We start from the raw sequence: 20,689 nt of genomic DNA, 5'->3' as shown, positions 1-20,689 counted from the left end.
ATGAGGGCTACCTTGACTGTTCTGATTTATGTGAACTTGAGGAAGAAAAGTTCAGCCACATCCTTACAGTGACAGGGAGGTTGGCTCTGACCATTTTATGCTTCTTTCTAAGGATCAGTGATTCTAAGATTAATCATAAGGAAAAGAACTGCCTTCACTGTGGCTTTGATAGAGGCTGACACTTCACATGTCGTCCTACTTGGTCCTCATGAGAATGCAGACAGTGGATAACTCCCACTGCTTCTCACCTGGTTCAGATGTCTTACTCATCATGCGCTTGGGTCGGACTCAGAGCTTCCCTGATAAAGCATACGTGTGTGTATGTATACACACATACATGTATACACATATAAGCATAAATACACACAAACATATATACATGTTATATACATATATATTATATGTTCACATATATGTATATATGAATAAATCCTTTTATAATTGTCTTTTCCTCTCTAGGCCATGAGCTCCTTGGCACTAATGCTTTGCCTGAGATACAGGATGTACCTATAAATACTTGCCAAGTAAATGTATAAATGACCTGGTGAAAGGAGGTACCCTACCTCCATTTCACTTACCAAGGAAATTGACTTCACCTGAGTGACACACAGGAATGGCGAGTTGGGGCCTCTCTGCCCCTCACCTGGGATGCCCTGGCCTCATATCCTCCCCTCGGGGGCATGAGCCTGGTCCTCACAGCCTTGAACCCTCACTCAGTCCTGGATGCAGAGCTCTTACCTGCTTCTTTGCTGTCTGGCTCCTTCTTACCCATCAGGTCTCAGTTTCAGTATCACCATCACCTTCATCTGGACAATGGAGACTGGCTTTCTAGTTGATTTCCTGTGCACTCCAGAGGTCTTCCCTGGCCACCCTACCTGCATCAGTTACCTGTGGCTCTCCCTCATGACTCTCCCTTTGCCTTCTCACCAGCTCTCTAGCAGTGCATGCATCCTTTTGCTAACCATGTTGTCCTGACTTTGTCATGAGCTCACAGGAGGCTGAGAACTACACCATCTACTCAGGTCGCTATCAGAGCCTAGCACTCACAAGGTGTCAAACACATCTCCTGTTGGATAAATTAATATGAGCTTCATTTTTGGATGAAGAAACTGAATCAGAAAGAGCTTATGACTTACCCAATCTAAAATAATAACTGCAGAGCACAGACATGAATCCATCTCTCTAACTCCAAAGCCCACATTATTTCTACTATACAGCACTCCCTTGCTCAGTTAAGGTGGAATGCATTTTATTAATCAGCATATCAAATGTTTTCTTCCTTCCTTCAGCATCATTATAATGCCTTCAGTGCTCACCTGTGCCAGCCACTGTGCTAGATGGACGTACAAAACTGGATGAGCTAGTGGGCCCCAAAGCTTTTATTTTGGATGCTCAGCCTCAGTGCTGTGGATAGTTAGAAGGGGTGATTCTTTGTTATGGGGTCTGTCCTGTGCATCTCAGGGTGCTTAACAGCACCTCTGGCATCTGTCCACTAAAAGCCGGTTGATCTCCCCAAGTTGGATCAACCAAATACATCTCTAGGCATTGCCAAAGGTTCTCTGAGGGATTGAAGCCACCTCCAGGCAAAAACCATTGATTTAGTGAAAGGGTCCCTTGTGAGTCAAAGGTTTGATGATGACGGCCAAGTGCCATGGATGGGAAAGCGTAAAGTGTGCCAAGGCACGATGCACGAGGTTTCACTCATCCTGCTCATTACCCTGAGCACCTAGACATGCTGATAACTGAGCCTTGAGACTGGTACTCAGGTCAGGTTTTATACAAGAATACAAGTCATTTAGATGAAAGAAAGTCTGAAGGTTCTCTCCGGCTGAGGTCACAGCATGTACCTAGTGCTGAATGCCAGGGAACTTTGTGGAGTTGAATGTGGCTGGAGTTTCCTGGGTGGTGAGACCTCAGGCGAGGACCCAAGACAAGGGCTGTGTCTGCCAGGACAGAGCCACCTAGATTTCACCCTCTGTCTCCAGTCCATCTACCTGCAGCTTTTCTAGATCATATTTGGAAACTGTCTGTACCTGACAAAGACGGGACCCAGACTTTCCAAGGAAATCTGATGTCAGCTCCAAGAAGGGCTTTGCTTGCAAGACCTGCAGTACCCTGGGAACAAGTCCTGGATTGTGCACTGGAAATCTGTACAGAGAAGGGCAGTATTGGGCCTCACGTTTCAGTGGTGAACTTTGCTTGCATCTGATTATCCTGTGGGGTCTTGGATTTCAGGCAACGCAATTAAGAAGTAAGCTGATCATACACTTTGCTGGAAGAAGAATTCTGTAAGCCTCTTAGGCACAAGGGCTGTTAGTAATTCAGAGCCAAGATTTCTGACTTTGGCCCTACACATCTGGATCTTAACACAGTCTGAGTATTGTCTGTGACCAATGCAGTATTAAGTGAACATGGCCAAAGCAATTCAGACACTCAGAGTTTGGACTAAAGCATTTAACTGTCAAAGAATTAGGTCCCAACATAGATAGAATCAAGAGGGCCTGCTCATTATCTTTCCAAAATTATGCTGAAATTTCAAATCAGGATAAAGCGGCTGCCATTCATTTTGTCTTACTTAATTCATTTGGTTAAGCTCCTCCCGTACTTAGTTCCTGCCAGTAGGGGTAAAAGTGCAATGTTAAGTGTTTTGAGATTAGCATTAAGAAGCACTGGAAAATAATATATAAATCCCCAAAGCTCAGTTCATGAAAAAGAATAAAATAAAATTTAAAAAACCCCACACAAACCTTTTTTTGTGACCCAGGAAATTATATCCACTATTTTCACAAATGTGGTAAGCTTTCCACTGCTTCTGTGAGAAGAGGATTATTTACCAAGATAATGATGATAGCCAGCATTTATTGAACGCTTCCTGCATCCCAGACAGTGGGCAAAGCACTTTACAAACATTACTGCATTTAACTCTTTGTCAGCTGTGTGAAGCACGGGCTCACTGTCTTTATTCTGCTTGTGAGGAAGCTGGAGACCAAAGAGCACAAGTTACGTGACCTGGGTCACATGATTCACCAGGATGTCTCTACCAGAAGCCCATGATCTGAGGTGCCATGCTGAGCATCCAGATGTCCTGGGCAGGGGAGTGTGCTAGGCCCAAAATAACTAGGCAGAGGCTCTGCCTAGCAGATGTGGAAATGGTTTCTCCACACAGTGTGTTAATATGTGACAGAGAGAAATACAACATGACTTTGAAGCAGATGAGGAGTATCTAATTTTCAAGAGGGGACACTTGGACATAGATTTGAAGATAGGAATAAGATTGTCTGTGGAGGTGAGAAAGGGTACTGCAGGCAGGTGGACCTGTTTGTGTGGGAGGACCCTTTGGGAAGGACAAAGGGCTTGGTTCAGATAGAAAGATGGAGCCACTTGGAGGTTTGGCAGGACAGGTAGGCAGGGGCCAAGAAGGAAGATGGCCTGAGAAGTAACTGCCAAAGCCTCTTCTTCCTTGGTGGGCAGGTTTGCCTTCTCTATGTGTTCAGTTCACTTCCTGCCTTATCCACCATTGACATCTTCTCTGTCCTATCTGCTATTCACCAAATATTGGTCAGGAAAGCAGCTCCAAAAATTTTGACTTCAGCTCAGGGAAGATGGAGCTGGTTGAATATTGGAGTTTATCTAAATGTACCCTGGGCTGGTTATTCATGGAGTCCTTCAACCCAACTGCCGTGAGCAGGGCGGGATGAGAGAGAATAGCCCCAGAGGGAGCAAGAAATAAGGGGTGCCCATTGCTTATTCTCAAAGTCGTCTGTTTATTTATTTATTTACAAATAATATTTCTTAGTGACTCCTCTAAGAGTCAGGCTGCAGGCAGGAAGTTGTACAGATAACATCATGTGTAACAGTCCCCAAGCCTCCATGAAGCAGTGTTGTCAGGCCCCTGTACCAGGATGGTGCTCAGGGAGTGCAGGAGTTCTTGGCAGGGGTGGCATTCCCACCTGAGCCCTGCAGCCCCACCCCAGGACCTCCCTCCACACAACCCGAGGCTGCAAAGGCAGAAGCCCACAGCTGTGGCAGTGAGACTGGCTTCTCAGAACACAGAATGGTCCCAGGCCCAGAGGGAACTGATGGGACCCCCATATGCATTCACCCTCTCATGAGAGCCTATTTTGTGCTAAGACCCATGTGGAGTGATGGAGAGGAAGCCAATGACTGAAGCCTATTTATGTGGGAAAACATGCAACATGACTCTCCAGAATCTTCACACAGAGATCACTATTTCTCATGCCAACTAGTGCAACAGCACAGAGGGTGGGAAATAGAGGGAAGAAATTCTTATCTATTTATTTTGGGGGAGGGATGTATTAGGGATTGAACTCAGGAGCACTTGACCACTGAGCCATATCCCCAGCCTTATTTTGTATTTTATTTATAGACAGGGTCTCACTGAGTTGCTTAGTACCTTGCTTTTGCTGAGGCAGGCTTTGAACTCATGATCCTCCTGCCTCAGCCTCCCAAGCTGCTGGGATTACAGTTGTGCGCTACAAGAAATTCATATTTAAAGAGCACCTACCATGTATCAAGTTCTTTGTCAAATCTTTGACCAACATCGTCTCATTGCAACCCAGTGGAGCAGGGAATGCTTACCTTTATTTTATAGATGAGGCTCCTGAGGGTTAGGAACAGCATGACTTGGCCAATGTCAGCCAGATGGGAAGGGTAGACCTGGCCTCAAGTGGAGGTGTTATTTTTTTTCCAGGAGCTGATATTTTGTACCAGGACAACTGTATATTTGTTATCAACTACTTTTTGTGCCAAAAACTCTTGTGGCAGTCTGGAAAAACCCACGAACTCTTTCTTAGAATACTTATTTGAATCCATAAATAAAATATAATATGCAGTTATAAAAGAAACTGGTTGTTAAGTATTTAATAGAGTTACATACTTAAAAGTTGAGCTGTCAAATACATGCTTCATTGTGTTGAACTAAAGGACAAGACCTAGTGGCAGGTTGAATACTATGATAACCTTGAAGCTGCCATGAACATAAACAATACCTTTAACTAATAGGACATACAATTATCTATAATTTATTTTGTGGGCAGTTATAGGCATTTGGGATATTGGTGGAGTTTGTTACCTGTATTTGTTAATTGAAAGAGTTGCTAAATTTTAGTTAAAGGCTAGAAACTTAAAGGTGTCATTTTCCCCCTAGATTCTGTCTGTGGATGGCAGGTTAAAGGTGCCACTTTATGGCTTTATGTTATTTAGTTCTGTTCAAGGGTCATTTGATAAGGATCTGCCTGTGTAAGTCATATTTTGCACCACAATGTGGTAAAAAGGAAAGACAGAAAGTTATTGATACAGAGGGGAGAGACGAATCTTTGCAGCATGAACTATGAGACAGGCACCTCCCAGTAGCCCCTCTCATCCACAGGGGATGCATACAAGATCCCTAGTGGATTCTGAAACAGGGTGGTGCAGAGTCTTACATACACAGGGTGTTTTTTTTTTGTTTGTTTTGTTTTGTTTTACATATACACCCACACCTAGGATGAAATTGAATTTACAAATTAGACACAGTAAGAAATGAACAGCAAGAACAAATAGTAAATATTTATAATAATAGGATAAAATAAAAGTTATGCAATGTGCATGCGTTCTCTCAAAATATCTTAATCCTTCATTGCACTCTAGTAACATTTTCAGATAGTGGTAGACAGCAGATAGCTGAAACTACAGAAAGGGAAACCACGGAGGGGGTCTCCACCCTTACTGTATTTTATGTGTGCCCCACTTTAGCATAGGAGGAAGCTGGGTCCAGAGAGTTGAGGAGCTCGCCCAAGATGTGAGGCTGGGCACTGGTGCCCAGCATGTGAGCCCCACCCTGTCCTACACTGGACACCGCTCCCCATCAGCCTTGGAGGAGGACGTTGAGTCTTTATGGAGGGATGGGAAGTTACAAGAGCCTGCACTTAAGGAGGAAAATTGTTCACTTTTGCTTATTTTGTAGCCAAAAGCTGGGTCTCTTGGATCGGGTTCGCCTTTCTAATCCTCGTGGTAGCAATACTAAAGGAAAGCTATTTACCCCTCTGAATGTAGATGCCATAGAAGAAAGTCCTTCTAAAGAGCCAAAGCCTGCTGGCTTAAACAATAAAGAGCGCTTCCGCACCGCCTTCCGCATGAAAGCCTACGCTTTCTGGCAGAGCTCCGAAGGTAACGGCCTCCTGTCCTCCCGTCCTCCGCCTGTCTCCCCGACTTCTGCTCTCCTGAGCCCACCTCCTCCCTCCCCTCCCATCCTCTCCTTTGAAGAACTCTTGAGTCCCCAAAGTGCCTCTCCCTTCCCTCCTTCTCCCTCATCTCCATCATGTCCCTCCAGGCATCAGGGCTCATAGGACAGGAGGCTCCCGAGTTAGCTGCTTTCCTGGCCGTCTCCAGGGAGCTGGGGGCAGGTTGCCATGGTTTCTGAGGTGGCCCTCAAGGGCAAACAGCTGTGCAGGTCAACTTGAAGGCAGAGACCAGTTGCACAGCCATCTGCAGATGGATGCCTCAGTATCCAGGTCTGGGAGGGGGAAGAGGGGTCAGAAAAGCACCCCCTAGGTTGAGGAGCCATAGGAACAAGGGCCTTGTGTGCATCATCTACTCATGAAGAGGGAGGGCCAGCAGGAAAGCAGTGACTCCCGTGTCTGAGGCCACTGGGTCCTTGACTCTCACCATGTTGCTGGGTACTCTCTGGGACCTGTGAAGTGTGAATGGCACAGATAGTGACTTCCCAAGGTCACCAGGACAGACCGACAGAGAAAGAATCCCACTTCAGATCTATCAGACTCTGAGGCCCACACAGGTGTCCACTGCTGTCTCATGGGACCTCTTGGGTCCTGTGGGACATACTTTGCCCACTTCACATGTGCTCCCCAGTCCTCGGGCCTCTAACTCAAACTTCTGGACAAGAAAGCGGGGTGCAAGGAAGGTGGGTGCTGTGGCAGCTGGAGGCCACAGTGTGGCCCCACAAAGTGGAGACAAAGCCTGAGGCCTGGAAGCGCCTACTCCAGGGAGGGTCTCAGAGCCTCCCCCCGGGTGGAGGCCTGCCATTGACACCTGTGTCTCCCTCCCAGATGCTGGGACAGGCGATCCCATGGCAGAAGACAGGGGCTACGGGAATGACTTCCTCATCGAAGACATGATCCCCACCCTCAAGGCCGCCATCCGAGCCGTCAGGTAATGACCACCCCCATCCCCTTTGTGCCTCCCTGGCCCAGCTCAGCTCCCCAGGACATGGCTCGTAAGGTGCCCATGGGCTTTGGGCAGGGGCAAGAAGCTTCCAGTCACTTCTGGCCAACAACCAAGGGTATTAAAACTCTGAGGGGGACACTGCCTCGGGAACAATGGCTCTCCTTGGCCAGTTGTCTGGTGACTCCTGCTCACCTTGCTAAAAACGTGCCCCCACTGTCCTTCTGACAGTTCTTCCAACTGCCACACTGTTCTATGGCTTTAACCAGCATTTGTTCAAAAGGGTGTCAGAACAGAGGGTATACTGACAGGGAGTTTTCTTCCTTTATCAGCATTTTACTCAGAATGGCTTTTCTTCTTCCCATCTTCATTAACATTGTAACAAGGTAATAAATTGGAGACCTTTGGATTCTGTGTTAGGCGAGACCTTTTGGATTCTGTGTTAGAGGATCCTATAATCAACCCTGGTGATTTCTGGTTTGCTTTAGAATTCTTCAAGACAATCAACAAGCATGCTACACTTCATAAGGGTGAATCCTAGGAACTCATTTGATTGTCCAAGAACCAGTCATGATATTTTCAGCAAGATTCCTGGTCCTATAGATCAGGGAAGCACAAGGGTATAATAAGCTGTGGACTTCAGCAGAGTCTTGGTCTTATTTCTCATGGCACCATCATGGACAGAATAAAATGGCTGGATGAGAACACAGCACCTGGATTCATAACCAGACAAAGGATCTTATTCAGAGCAAACTAGTTAATGACTGTGTTGACCTAGAGGGAGGCTCTGTAGGATTGCTTCATGTTCTGGACTCTGCCCTCTAATTTTTAGCATTTTCCCCGATGCCTTAGTTCAAGGGTTGGCAAACTTCTTCTGTAAGGTGCCAGATAGTAGGTGTTTTAGGCTTTGAGGTCCACAGGTCTCTGTTGCGAGTGTTCAGCTCTGCCGCCATAGTGCAGAAGCAGTGGTCGTGCTGAGTTCCAGGATAGTTTTACTTTCAAAAGCAGGCAGGGGGCAGGTTTATCCTGTGAGCCTTAGAATTCTGACTAGGAAAAGGTCGGGCTTATAAAATGGCCATAATTTGGGAAAGAGGGCCAGTAATTGGGATGCTATAATCAACAGGTAGAAATAAATGGTGGTTACATGCTGGAGCCGTGGGTCACGACAAACAGAAAGGACTTCCAAGGCACCATGTCAAAGATCTGTGCAAACACAAGTTGAGAGGGAATGGGAGGAGCTGTGCCTCCTGACACTGACTGTTAGCGTGTACGCTGACACTGCTCAGCAGGAGTTACCATCAAGAGGGGCCTCTCAAGGACCTCAGCAGCCCATCTCGCCTGACCTTACTGCTTCCCAGGAAGATGGAGTGAGGGTTTGACTTCATCTACTGTTCTAGGTTCTCTATGTTACAAGGAGACTTAGAAAATCCAGAGACCAGAAATTAACTTTTTCTAGGTTCCCAGAGCAAAAGAATTAAAGAGTCTATTGAGGAGAAGATACACCAGCTGTCCTCAAATAGAAAGCACTGTGACAATGACCAAGAGCATAGGCCTCATAAGTGCACAGGACCAACTCTGTGCTCATGAGCTAGATAGCCCTGGGGAGGTGCAGAGGCTCTCTGAGCCATAGTCAAATCACCCTAAACTGATGTATTAGCGGATTGTTCATAAGTGTGACGCTCAGCATCTGGCATGTAATGAATGCTCAATACATCTCAGCTCTTGTCCTTACTACTATTGTCTCATTATTCAAATGATCAAAGTGAGGTAATCCTGCAGGAAAGATGCCAGCAGGCCTAATTACGTGTGGTTCAAAGGGATAGAACTGCAACAAAAGGCCAGAGAGTGTCCCCAGGTGGTTTTCTCTGCTCTCTCTCCCCTGCCCTGACTTTGCTAGCTTCCTGTTACAGTTCCCTTCACCCCCAGCATGATGCACAAATGCCCCTTCTTTGCCTTGTAGAATTCTGCAATTCCGTCTCTATAAAAAAAAGTTCAAGGAGACGTTGAGGCCTTATGACGTGAAGGATGTGATTGAGCAGTATTCTGCAGGCCACCTCGACATGCTTTCCAGGATAAAGTACCTTCAGACCAGGTAAGAGAGTCCCCCCTGGTGGACTGGTGGGACTACATTCTCCCTGCCACTCAGGAATAAAGGTCAGTTGAACTTTAGCACTTATAGTGAAAGGCATTCAGAAGTAATGGAAAACGCAGGGGAGAAAATTTAAGGACAAAAACTCTCATCAAGTATTGTGAATGTCAAGACCAACAAGTACCAGACCAAATGGGCTGTGAAGATACTATGTGTCATTGCCACAGCCCAGCCGAGGTCAGCACCCAATCATGGCTGATGGAGAGGAGTAGGCCAATGTTCCACTGGCTCTCCCTGTGCTGCTTTGCATGTTGCAAAACATAAATACAAAACCCCATTAAGTCCAGCTGGCTTATTCTATAAATGTATTTTTTGACCATATTAAAAAATCTAAGTGTTATTTATAATAGTGAAAATATTCAAATGGCATCAGTGTCCCACTATTAATTGCAACCATCTTAATTCAGCACCTGGATACTGTGCATATGTGCCCAGTCCCTTAGAATCTTCAAGGTGTTTATTGCATAACAGGTGCCATATTTCTGATGTGGAAATGAAAGCTGAAAGAGCCAAAGATTTACCCAAATTACCCAGTGAGTATGGTGGCCTGTGGGTATCACATATGCTATCGTCACAAGATCTATCTAAGATCTGCCTAGATTTTGTGATGATCTTAACTGATACACTGTGTATGAGTGACATGATCACAAACACAGACAGACAGACACACACACACACAACACACACACACACACACACACACACACACACTGAGAAATGCACATGACATGCACACACTCTCCCTTGTAGGAGACCTATAGAGAAATTGAGACAACTCAGATGAATGTGAGAGCTTTCTGGGCTTGTCCAAATAATGTCTCCCCACTCGAGGTTCCTGCGGAGTTAACAGAGACACCACTCTGCAGGGGTTGGAAGTGAATGATGCCATTAAGTTGAAGGTAAGCTTACTTTGCCTCACACAGTTCTAGGCGGTCAGAGCCCAGTGCCTGTTGAACAAATGGATGTGTGAGCGAGCTCTGAGTGTGATATTCTGTTCTTTATGCAAGTGTGGCTCTCTTAGAGACCAAGGAAGGGAGCATGATGGCTAAGACAGACCCGACTCCACAAATATCAGCCAATTTTAATAAGCACAGAATAGATGGTAACAGTGTCATAGTTTTTAATATTCATCAAGAAAGTGTACTCCTAGGAATTGTGGCCAGAGCTTGAACACCTGGATGACTACCTGTGTTTCCCCAGCCATGCTGATACTGCAGGGGGCTAGATAGACAGGAAAGCTGATTTAATACGAGGCTTGGCCTGTTCACAGAGATGCACTGGGTTTCCAATGGGGAGACAGAGATGGGTACTTCCAGATGCATGGTCTTAATGGTCCTACTTCCACCCCAACTCTGCAGCATGAAAGGACACATTTCTCTCTCATTCATCCCAGCTCACAGAGAAAGCTGGTGTCTCACAGAAGTAGAAGTGGGGTGCAGAGCCAGGATTGGTCCCATCCTGGTCATAGCCAGAGATGTCTGCAGATCAACAGGCATCTACACACTGAAAGATGGAGTCTAGGACTCATCTGTAAAAACTCCCTAATTAAATGGTTTGGGGAGGGATAAAAGAGCTGGGAGATACCAGGCTTGCCACACACATATGCCATTTCCTGTAACAAATAACAAGATGCAGTCCTCACCCTGTCTCAGTGGTTTGTCTGCCTCCCTCGCTCTCCCTGGGGACGGGAAAATGCTCTCATTGCCATCAGACAGAAAAGAATGGTAATGTACTGATGTGCTAAGTTCTCTTTCTTTCTGTTTCCTCCTCTGTCTCTTTTCCCTTCTCTTAGATATTCCAAACCCACATATGAATTAAGCAGAAATAGACTTGTTTTTCCTTCCGAAACAAAGCTTTGTGTAATTTAGTGTCTCCCCCTTTATTTTTTGCCTATTTCAGAATAGACATGATTTTCACCCCTGGACCTCCATCCACGCCGAAACATAAGAAGTCTCAGAAAGGGACAACTTTCACCTACCCATCCCAGCAATCTCCCAGGTGAGACTTGTGTGCACTGACTGGTGGACCCTGTGGTCCAAGCCTGTGGAGCATACCCACCCACAATCCTTCAACTGGGTCCTTCCCACCTCTCTTCCCGGACCATGTAGATGATGCTTCTTTTCATGGGTTTGGGAGAAAAAATAACCACCTTGTTATGAAGCAAGAGGAGACACATAAGTTTGTTGAAGCAGGAAGGAAGAACACTTCCTGTTAGGAGCCCGGTTCCTTTTCCTGCATCTTCCACCCTTGACTGATGTCTCTCCCAGGACAAAGGCAGAGAAGGCAATTGCACATCAGGCCCCTGACACACTGCAATTGGAGAGCAGTCCTCCCTCTGAAATATGTGAGAGTTTGAACAAGGAAGTGTCCCGCAGAAGGCCCAGAGCTTGACTTTCATCTCTTTATTCTCAGATGTGTTTGAAGCAAGTGAGGAGTCCCCCTTAGGGACATCATGCACCTTCCTTTTATAAGGAAAGCTCAGGGTGGTGATCAAAGGCAGCTGCTCCTCAGCCACAGCCTGGGGGATGGAGTGAGGGGACCATGGACCCAGAAACTATGCCCTGTCTACAGGAGGTGTCTCTCACTCTATTCTGTTGCTGCTGATCCTAAAAATGACAGCCCTCTGCTGCCAAGTAGTCAATTTTTTTTAAAGAAAGACTGATATCCAGATTTTTTTTTTAGCAATTCCCCATTTTTTATGAATTTTCAAATCTGGGCAGCACAAAGAAAACACTGGGGGGGCCAGATGCAGCACATGGTCACTGGTTTATGACATCTGCTTTAATTCACAGTTGCTCAGCTAAAGAGAGTCCAGAGATTTAAAGGGCAAAAGCTTAGGACAGAGAAAAAACAAGAAAGGACTTCACATGAGCAGTTCTGAGCAATAGTGAGCCTCCTCTCATCCATATAAAGTATAAAAATATTGAAGCTAAGAGCAAACGCACCAAGCATCTTAATCCCATTTCTACCAGCATCCTTTGTTTTGCAAAATTTTCCAGAAGCAGTTTTTGCTTCAATTCTCAGTAAAATGGGTCACATGCAATATATGTAGACCCACTGTATAGAATTTCAGAGATCAGATAACCCCTCCCCACCTTCGCACACACACATGGCTCTCTCCAGTCAGAGGCTGAAAGGCAAGGGATGAAACACCAGCACTACCAGGTGCTTTAGTAACTTCAACATAAAGTGCCTTCAAGGTTTTCTGCAGTAAGGTAAGCATGAAACCATCAGTGGGGAAGCCTGGAAAACACCAGCTTTTCTCGTAAGTCTGGAGACTTGAGCCCTCCAGCCTTGGTAAGCAGGAGAGTGAGAATGCTGGACTCAGGGGCCATGGCCTCCCTAGCAGGAATGACCTTGCAAAGCAAAGCCGTATATAATGATCTTAAAGAATCATTGGCTTTTTCCTAGGAATGAACCATATGTAGCCAGAGCATCCACATCGGAAATGGAAGACCAAAGTATGATGGGGAAGTTTGTCAAAGTCGAGAGACAGGTAGGTCTTTCCCCCAGCAGAAAGCCAACATGGGGACTGACTTCCAAATGCCACTTTTCATAGGGGCACATGATACTTGAGCAGTACTGACTACCACTCAGAAAAGGAGGTGGAGCCTCATCCCTGGGTTGGCCTTTATTGTCTGGCTGACCACATACAAGGTAATCTATTGTTCTGAGCCTCAGTTTCAACCAACGTAATCCTCATGTAGTGGCTGGGAGGATTGAGTGAGCTGACACAGGCGAACTGCCTGGATATAGCTCACCGCCACCCTATGTACTCCACGGTGGTCCCTCAGAGATGTGCCCTGTTCCATCTCTCACCGCCTCTCCCCTCCTGTCTTCTAAGTCCCTCTCAGGGCTTGGCCTGTGAAGTGGCCAGGATGAGAGCAGGTTGTGGGTGTGAAAAGAGAAACCTTCTCACCCCCAGCACCCACGTAGCGTACCTCTTAACGTCCGCAGCCAAACAACTCATATTCTAGCATCATTTGCCTAATTTTGCACTGAAGGTTTCCTCTACACACATATCCATCCTTTTATTTTGTTCATAACCCACATTGGATCTATGCAGAAGAGATGAGAGAAAATTTGAAAAATTATTCTGTATTTTGGCCCATCAAGAACGCTGTTTCTTCCGGAGGCAGAGGCAGGAGGATTGCAAGTTTGAGGCCAGCCTTGGCAACTTACTGAAACCCTGTCTCAAATTTTTAAAAAATAGAAAGGGCTGGGGATGTAGCTCAGTGGTAGAATGTACCTGGGTTCCATCCCCAGTACCACACACACATTGCTTTTTTTTAATATTTATTTTTTAGTTGTAGTTGGACACAACACCTTTATTTTATTTATTTATTTTTATGTGGTGCTGAGGATTAAGCCCAGGGTCTCGCATGTACTTCCTGAGCGCTCTACCACTGAGCCACAACCCCAGCCCCACATTGTTTCTTATTTTAAAACTTTAATGTGTAATCTCAGTTCTTTCATTTACCACATCTATGACCTTTTACAAGTTACTTCATCTCCCTGTGTCCCTGTAAAATTAAATGGGTCACAGAGTGTGTGAAATAGAGTCATACACCAGCTGTTCTGTGGGTCAGACGTCACGAAGGCTTGGATGTCGTCTCAACCCTGGGCTCACACTGTGCTTCATATCCCCGGATGATATTGTTCACATGCCAACTGCCGCATCTCCCAGGGAACTGAGAACATCACATACATGTGCACCTGGCTTGTGTATACACCCTCCCAAAAATTCAAATACATTTCCCATTTAGGCAGACAGAAGCAGAGGTGGTTTCCACTGTACCCCCAAGGCTCTGGGTGGGTCTCCAGCTCCAAAAAGTCCTGCTAACACTGCCCCTGCACCTCCAGGGTTCACATCAGCCTGTGGTGAAACATACTCCAAGAATCCACAGGCTTCTGGGTAAACAATGTTTGCAAACCGTGAACTCCCACTCCTTGCTTGGAGTAGCAACAAAGAGCAAAGCCACCTCTTCCACTGGGGGACCATGAAGGCCTATAAGACTTTCCTCAAAACATCTCTCTGCTTCCAGCCTTTGCCTCCCAGAAAGGCCCTGCCTGGGTTATTTACAGATTAACACTAATGCAGAGCTTGCTAGGAGGCACAAAATAAATGATTAGTTGCTGTTATTATTAAGACTTGCATGAATTCTCTTTCCTTCTGGAAAGTTAATACATGCTACATCCCCCCCCCTCCAACCAATAACAATGATGCCCACCCCAGAGGGAGCAGTCATGCCCAGTCCCTTGTATTTTCCAGGTTCATGACATGGGGAAGAAGCTGGATTTCCTTGTGGACATGCATATGCAGCATATGGAGCGGCTGCAGGTGCACGTCACCGAGTACTACCCGACCAAGGGGACCTCCTCGCCAGCTGAAGGGGAGAAGAAAGAGGACAACAGGTATTCTGATTTGAAAACCATCATCTGCAACTATTCTGAGACAGGTGCCCCTGATCCCCCCAACAGCTTCCACCAGGTGCCCATCGACAAAGTCGGCCCCTATGGGTTTTTTGCACATGACCCGGTGAACCCACCCCGAGGGGGACCCAGTTCTGCAAAGGTTCAGGCCACTCTGCCTTCCTCGGCGTCCACATACGCAGAGAGGCCCACCGTCCTGCCCATCTTGACTCTTCTCGACTCCCGAGTGAGTTACCACTCCCAGGCTGAACTGCACGGCCCCTACTCGGACCACATCTCGCCCCGGCAGAGGCGTAGCATCACGCGGGACAGCGACACACCTCTGTCCCTGATGTCAGTCAATCATGAAGAGCTGGAGCGGTCTCCGAGTGGCTTCAGCATCTCCCAGGACAGAGATGATTATTTGTTTGGCCCCAGTGCGGGGTCGAGCTGGATGAGGGAGAAGCGGTACCTCGCCGAGGGTGAGACGGACACGGACACGGACCCCTTCACGCCCAGCGGCTCCATGCCTCTGTCGTCCACAGGGGACGGGATTTCGGATTCAATATGGACCCCTTCCAACAAGCCCTCTTAAAAGGGGTCACTGGCTGACTCCTCGTTGTAATGTAGACAGACTCTGTATAGTTCACTTACTCTCACATCCAGCGCTTTCCAGCGGGGACACCAATGGCTGCATCAAGTGCATGCGCGTGCGTGGTGGCCCCCCGCGAGCAGGGGCTTCTCACGACCTTCTTCCTCCCCACGTCGCCACAACGAAGCTGCTTCCTTTCAGCATGGTTTGCATGACTTGACACTATATAAATGGTACCGCTAATCTCTTCTAGGACACACATTTATCTGCTCTTCTTCCTTTTAATCATGACTGGACCAGTACCGGGAGAAATTATTGATAAGCCGTGCTGTTTGTTGGTTTGGTTGGCTGGTTTGGGTTTTGTTTTGGTAAGCAGAGAACAGAATTTACTTTTTTTTTTTTTTTTTTTTTAAGGATCACTGCCCCTTTGTGTAAAATACTCTGGTAATTAACAGTTTTCTAAAGCAAGAAAATAATTTTCTCCACGAAAATACATGGCATGCCAAGAGGCTTCCTACTGAGCAGACACCAAGAAAGATAGTCATCCAGTCTCCCAAACCAAGAATTTTAGAAAGGATTTTGTTAAGGGAAAGTCCACAAAATCATTTCAAAGCTCTCAAAGGGACCTCCTTTGGTCTGCGTCTTTCCTCATCTGTAAAAAGGTGTTGGTGACCCCAAGTGTAGAATTTCACATGTGTTACGAATCAGAGGGGAGAAATCACACCACACACACACACACACACACACACACAGGACATACACACAGCACATGCACACCAGACAGACACAAGCACACAAACTAAAGTAGTTCCCAAATTATGTAGGCAAAGATAATGAAATTTGCCAGAAGTGAAGAGCCCCTCTAGGCAGGAGCTAAGTTCAGTATCTTCAAAATAAGGTTCCAAGTCACATTCTTCTCCATATCCAAAGCAGAAATTACAATCAAGAGGGGATGCAGTAATTATATTTTCTAAATTATTCTTTTTAAAAATGAGAAATCTTAGGCTCAGGTATAATGACATGGCTGGGGGTCACTCTGTTGTCCCATGGAGAACCAGGACTCAAAGCCCCATCTGCTGACTCCCTCCCTACCCTGGACTCTTCCCTCTTCTCTATCATTAGGACCCAGAAATCATGCCAAGACACCAGTACTCTGTGTCATATGGGAAGCAATTGCCATAGTTTATCCAGGGGAAGAGGCTGTCTGCTTTTATTGCAAAATATGCTTACTCAATACATTGCATTTGGGATCCAGAAAAAAATTATACAAACAAGCTTGATCTATTATTAAGTAAGTAGGCAAAATCTCCAGAACCATCCAATTTTACTCCTACAGACTTTTTCAGTGAAAATACTAGAACTGCACATAGCCATGACTCACTGAGGGTAAGCGTATGGCCTGAAGAGCACTATTGTAAAAGCATTCATATTCAGCACAAGTCACCTGTGGCCTCTTCAGAGATGTTACAACTCTCTCAAAGACTGATAGAAAAGGCTTCTGTTAGGCGTGGGCTGCACTAGCTAAAGGACCACACCATCGTATCTGTTGTCTTACTCTGCTCACCCATCAAAGCACTGGTTGTGTGGGTAGTTGCCATGGTGACCACCAAGATGATGGAAATGACCTAAACCAATGTCTACATGCAACTGCTACCAATGTTCTCCTCCTTGACAGGAGCCACGGTTGCTATGGCATACATTTGGTTGATGGTTTCATGAAGACCTCATCCAGGTACCCTGCCCTGAGTTGGAAATAAATTGCTTAGAGGTTGGTTCCTTTCAACACATATGCTAATGGGTCATGTACAAAAGGCTAAAAATATAGCAGTGCTTAAAGCTTGGCTCCTGACTTTAAGCACTTAAAACCAAAGCCCAAACAAAGGCAGACACTGTGAATGGTAGAAGGGAGTTGTACATGGAGGGTCCCATGAATGGATGGGTATTGACCTTGAAATTGAGGCAGGAAGAACACAAGAATGATCACATGCATCAGACATGTAAGCCCTCCCCTGTGACTTTCCAATGGGCTTCATGGCATTTTGGGAGGCAAAGGGTATGGACTATTTCATGCCTTCTTCCACTCCCTTCAACATGGCTTCAGTAATGCCACTGGGACCAAAACCCAAGAAACTTTATGCTCCTTCCTAAGGGTTTAGCTCTTCATTCTCATCCTCCTGGAATCTTTTGCCAGAACTGACTGTGCTGCCTACCATCTAACAAGTAACTCTGCTGGTCTTTATGTATTTGAGTTATTGAAAGAAAAAAAAGATGGAGAATGAATCAAATTCTCCACATATGCAAAAATTATTTTTCTAATATGTCAATATTCCTGCAGAATCTATTAACATCAATATATTATAAGCAGATATGTTTTTCAAGAATTTGATAGAGTTCTTGGTCAAAAGAGTGAAATCTTTTTAGCTCTAAGTGGGAAATATTTACCATGGACTCAAAGTTAGAAAGGGTATGCAGAAATTATCTTTTCTAAGTTAAAGTTAAAGAAACCTTCTTAATGTTCTTTTAGTACCCTACTGAGAATTGGAACCTGTATCATTTCCCAAACCAAGGGTGGGAAGTCTAGCTTCTGCATGGGCTCCTAAGTCCAAGACTGATTTTTTATTGATTGCCATATGTCACCAACATCTAGTAAGTTTTCTTATTAGCTATCAGTGTGGACACAGAAAAATATGCATTTCATGAATTAATAATAAGAATCTTAAAACTGTTTTTCCCACCTAAGAAAACAAAAAAAAAAGAAGAAGAAAATTGATCTTCTTCAATAATTCTGGTTTGATATTCCTTTTTGTCCCCCCAAAAAATACATTCTAGGAAAGCAAACCAAACCTGTTCAAGTTGTGTGCCCACAGACAACATTACAACAGAGCTGGTATTGAGGAAGCAGGAGTTTAAGGACCAAGATGGAATATTTAAGTGATGGGGAGAAACAGTGTGTGCTTCCACAAAGGTCCTTCTGTTGGACAAAAGAATTACCCACAAGAATTGGCTAATAATATGCCCCAAGATTATACTATGCACCAATGGGTTTCCAATTTTCCAGGATCACAGGGGTTTGGGCCAAATCCCTTGACATAGTGACAAATTAATTACATCATAAAACTAGGAATGATCTTCTCAAGTAAAACCATGATCTCATTTTATTTGTCTGTCCTCTGTGTGTTATAATATGATGTATAGAAAAGGTAAGAGGTGAGACTAAGCATGTAAAGCACTTGCCCAGCAGATGATATCCCAGGCTTAATCTTCAGAACAACAACAAAAATTCCATAAGTACAAGAAAGCAAATAATTTGGAACCGGGGATTAAGTTCACTGATAGCACACATATGCACTGTTCACGAGGTCCTTGGTTCAATCCCCTGCACCACACACCCACGCATGCACACAAATTTTTAAAGAGGTCAAATTTTAGGAAGATCAAAATGAATGAAATAAATTAACTTTACAAATGTTAGACAAAACGAGATTCTACTGGGGTGAGAAAAAACACTTGAGATGAAGCATGAGTTTGACTATAAAACACTAGCACACAAGCAAGCACCAAAAGATTGTTTTTAAAGTGTGAGACAAAGAGAGAACCACTAAATTGAGAAAAATCTTTTCAATGACTGTATTTGTTCTTAGAACTGAGACTTCAGAGTTATTAGACATGACACTGATATTATTAAGCTCTAGTTTTCATTAAAAACAAACCACTACCACCACCACCACCACCCCAACAACAACAACAAAAAAAAAACCAAACAGGAAAACACCAAACTGTAGAGATCAACACAAACTAATTAGTCAACCGTTATATCTATGTCTATCCGATTCAGGCACTTTGTACTTTGAGTTGAAAGAGTAATTAGCTATAGAAAACCTAACAAAACAGAATCCACTCATGATTTGCCAAAACTATTTTTATAATTCTATGCTACTGTAATGAGAGTGTAATAAAGAAAAATTCATTTGTTTATTCATTTGACAAAAATTTATTAAGCATCACTCTATGCCAGGAACTGTGCAATCAAAATTCAGAGATTAGAAAGCCACAGTTTCTGCCATGAGAAAGTTAGGAAATCTGGGGGCCTCGGATGTCAGAAGTCCCTTCAATCTGTTTACGAAGAATGGGAAATATCTGATTTCATGGCCACAGACAACTCTGCGGCATGAAGAATGCTTCCTAGCTTGGAAACGGTTGAAAGTTCAACTAGGAAGAAAGTGAGAGCACAAACCTTGCATCAAGACTGCGTGAGCCGTCACCCACCAGCGAAGGCTGAGTGGGCTGAATGGAAGTTTGGATTTGTGTTTTGGACTTTATAGCTCCAGAGAAGCTGTACAAGAAGGTGGCATCTGAAGAAGCCAGCTTCTCCCTCCTCTCTAAATCCCTGCCTAGATGGAGACCAGGCAAGAAGCTGAGCGACTTGGTTTTTACCATGCTACCAAGAGAGGCTCTGGTCATGGCCCCGTCCATTTGAAGAGAATGGGGCCCTTAGTCTATGGGAACCCGCAGGTCAAAGTCTTTAGGAGCAAGAGAAGAAATTTGTCCTGGTCTTTGGAAATCACCTACACTTCCCACAGTGCTGCTGACACACCTCTGATTCCCCAACCCTGTGCTTCTCCAGTAGATGCAGGTAGCTGCCCTTTGGTCTCCATGAATAGTTTTTCAAGGCACCTAGGATTACAAAGATTTTCTTTGCTTTCTGGAACTTCTTAGGAAAGGAGTTAGGAAACTTCTTCTGAAACTTCTTAGGAATTTGCCTTTACTTGTTCTTGAAAATTCACTCATTTCAGAATGAACTTTTAAAAAGAGTATCTTTTCTTCACATCCAAATTAACCCCAAATTCTTGTGTTACTGATATTTTACCATTTAAAACTGAACTAATTGCCCTCTAAACAAGGTAGCAGGTAGCACTTCATAGACACTCAGGTTAGAACAGGTTAGAAGATAGGCAGTCTGCATAGTTTTCAAGGTTTTGAGAACTAGTAATTCAAAGAGATCAGAAGGATATAGAGCTGACCTGGATGAAAGTTTGTGTTTTAGAACATTCAAAAGTATTTGACATCAACTATTATTTGTCTTATTTTGTCAATTGCAAATAAGGCAATCAGTCTATATGAAAAACCCCTAGTACAGTGACAGACCCACATGTGGAACTGTTATTCAGGTTCCTTTTAACTGTACGTGTAGATTATTTGTCTAACTCTTTGATGTTACTTATGACTTCTAATTTTACACCAGATATTTTTTTCAGGAAAAAAATGATGCTGGAGATTTAATCCCAATCATTACATGACAAAATCAGACCCTGTTACAATTACTTTTTATATAAGTACCACTCTATAACCAAACA

At 44.7% G+C, this 20,689-nt stretch overlaps 1 protein-coding gene across 1 annotated transcript in view; it reads left to right on the top strand.

Annotated features, from left to right (window-relative positions):
- Kcnq3 (potassium voltage-gated channel subfamily Q member 3) overlaps positions 1 to 15,338 on the top strand; it is a 304,538-nt gene extending 289,200 nt beyond the window's left edge. Inside the window, exons 10-15 of the mRNA XM_076835658.2 lie at positions 5,966 to 6,168; positions 7,068 to 7,170; positions 9,143 to 9,274; positions 11,231 to 11,329; positions 12,743 to 12,827; positions 14,604 to 15,338. Coding sequence (XP_076691773.2) covers positions 5,966 to 6,168; positions 7,068 to 7,170; positions 9,143 to 9,274; positions 11,231 to 11,329; positions 12,743 to 12,827; positions 14,604 to 15,338 — 1,357 coding nt within the window. The remainder of the gene's footprint in view (positions 1 to 5,965; positions 6,169 to 7,067; positions 7,171 to 9,142; positions 9,275 to 11,230; positions 11,330 to 12,742; positions 12,828 to 14,603) is intronic.
- Positions 15,339 to 20,689: the final 5,351 nt, after the last annotated feature.

Source organism: Callospermophilus lateralis, chromosome 16 (assembly GCF_048772815.1).
Source record: "Callospermophilus lateralis isolate mCalLat2 chromosome 16, mCalLat2.hap1, whole genome shotgun sequence".
Taxonomy (NCBI): Eukaryota; Metazoa; Chordata; class Mammalia; order Rodentia; family Sciuridae; genus Callospermophilus; species Callospermophilus lateralis.
The sequence above is the reverse complement of the archived record's forward strand: the minus strand, read 5'-3'. Positions and strand labels throughout refer to the sequence as shown.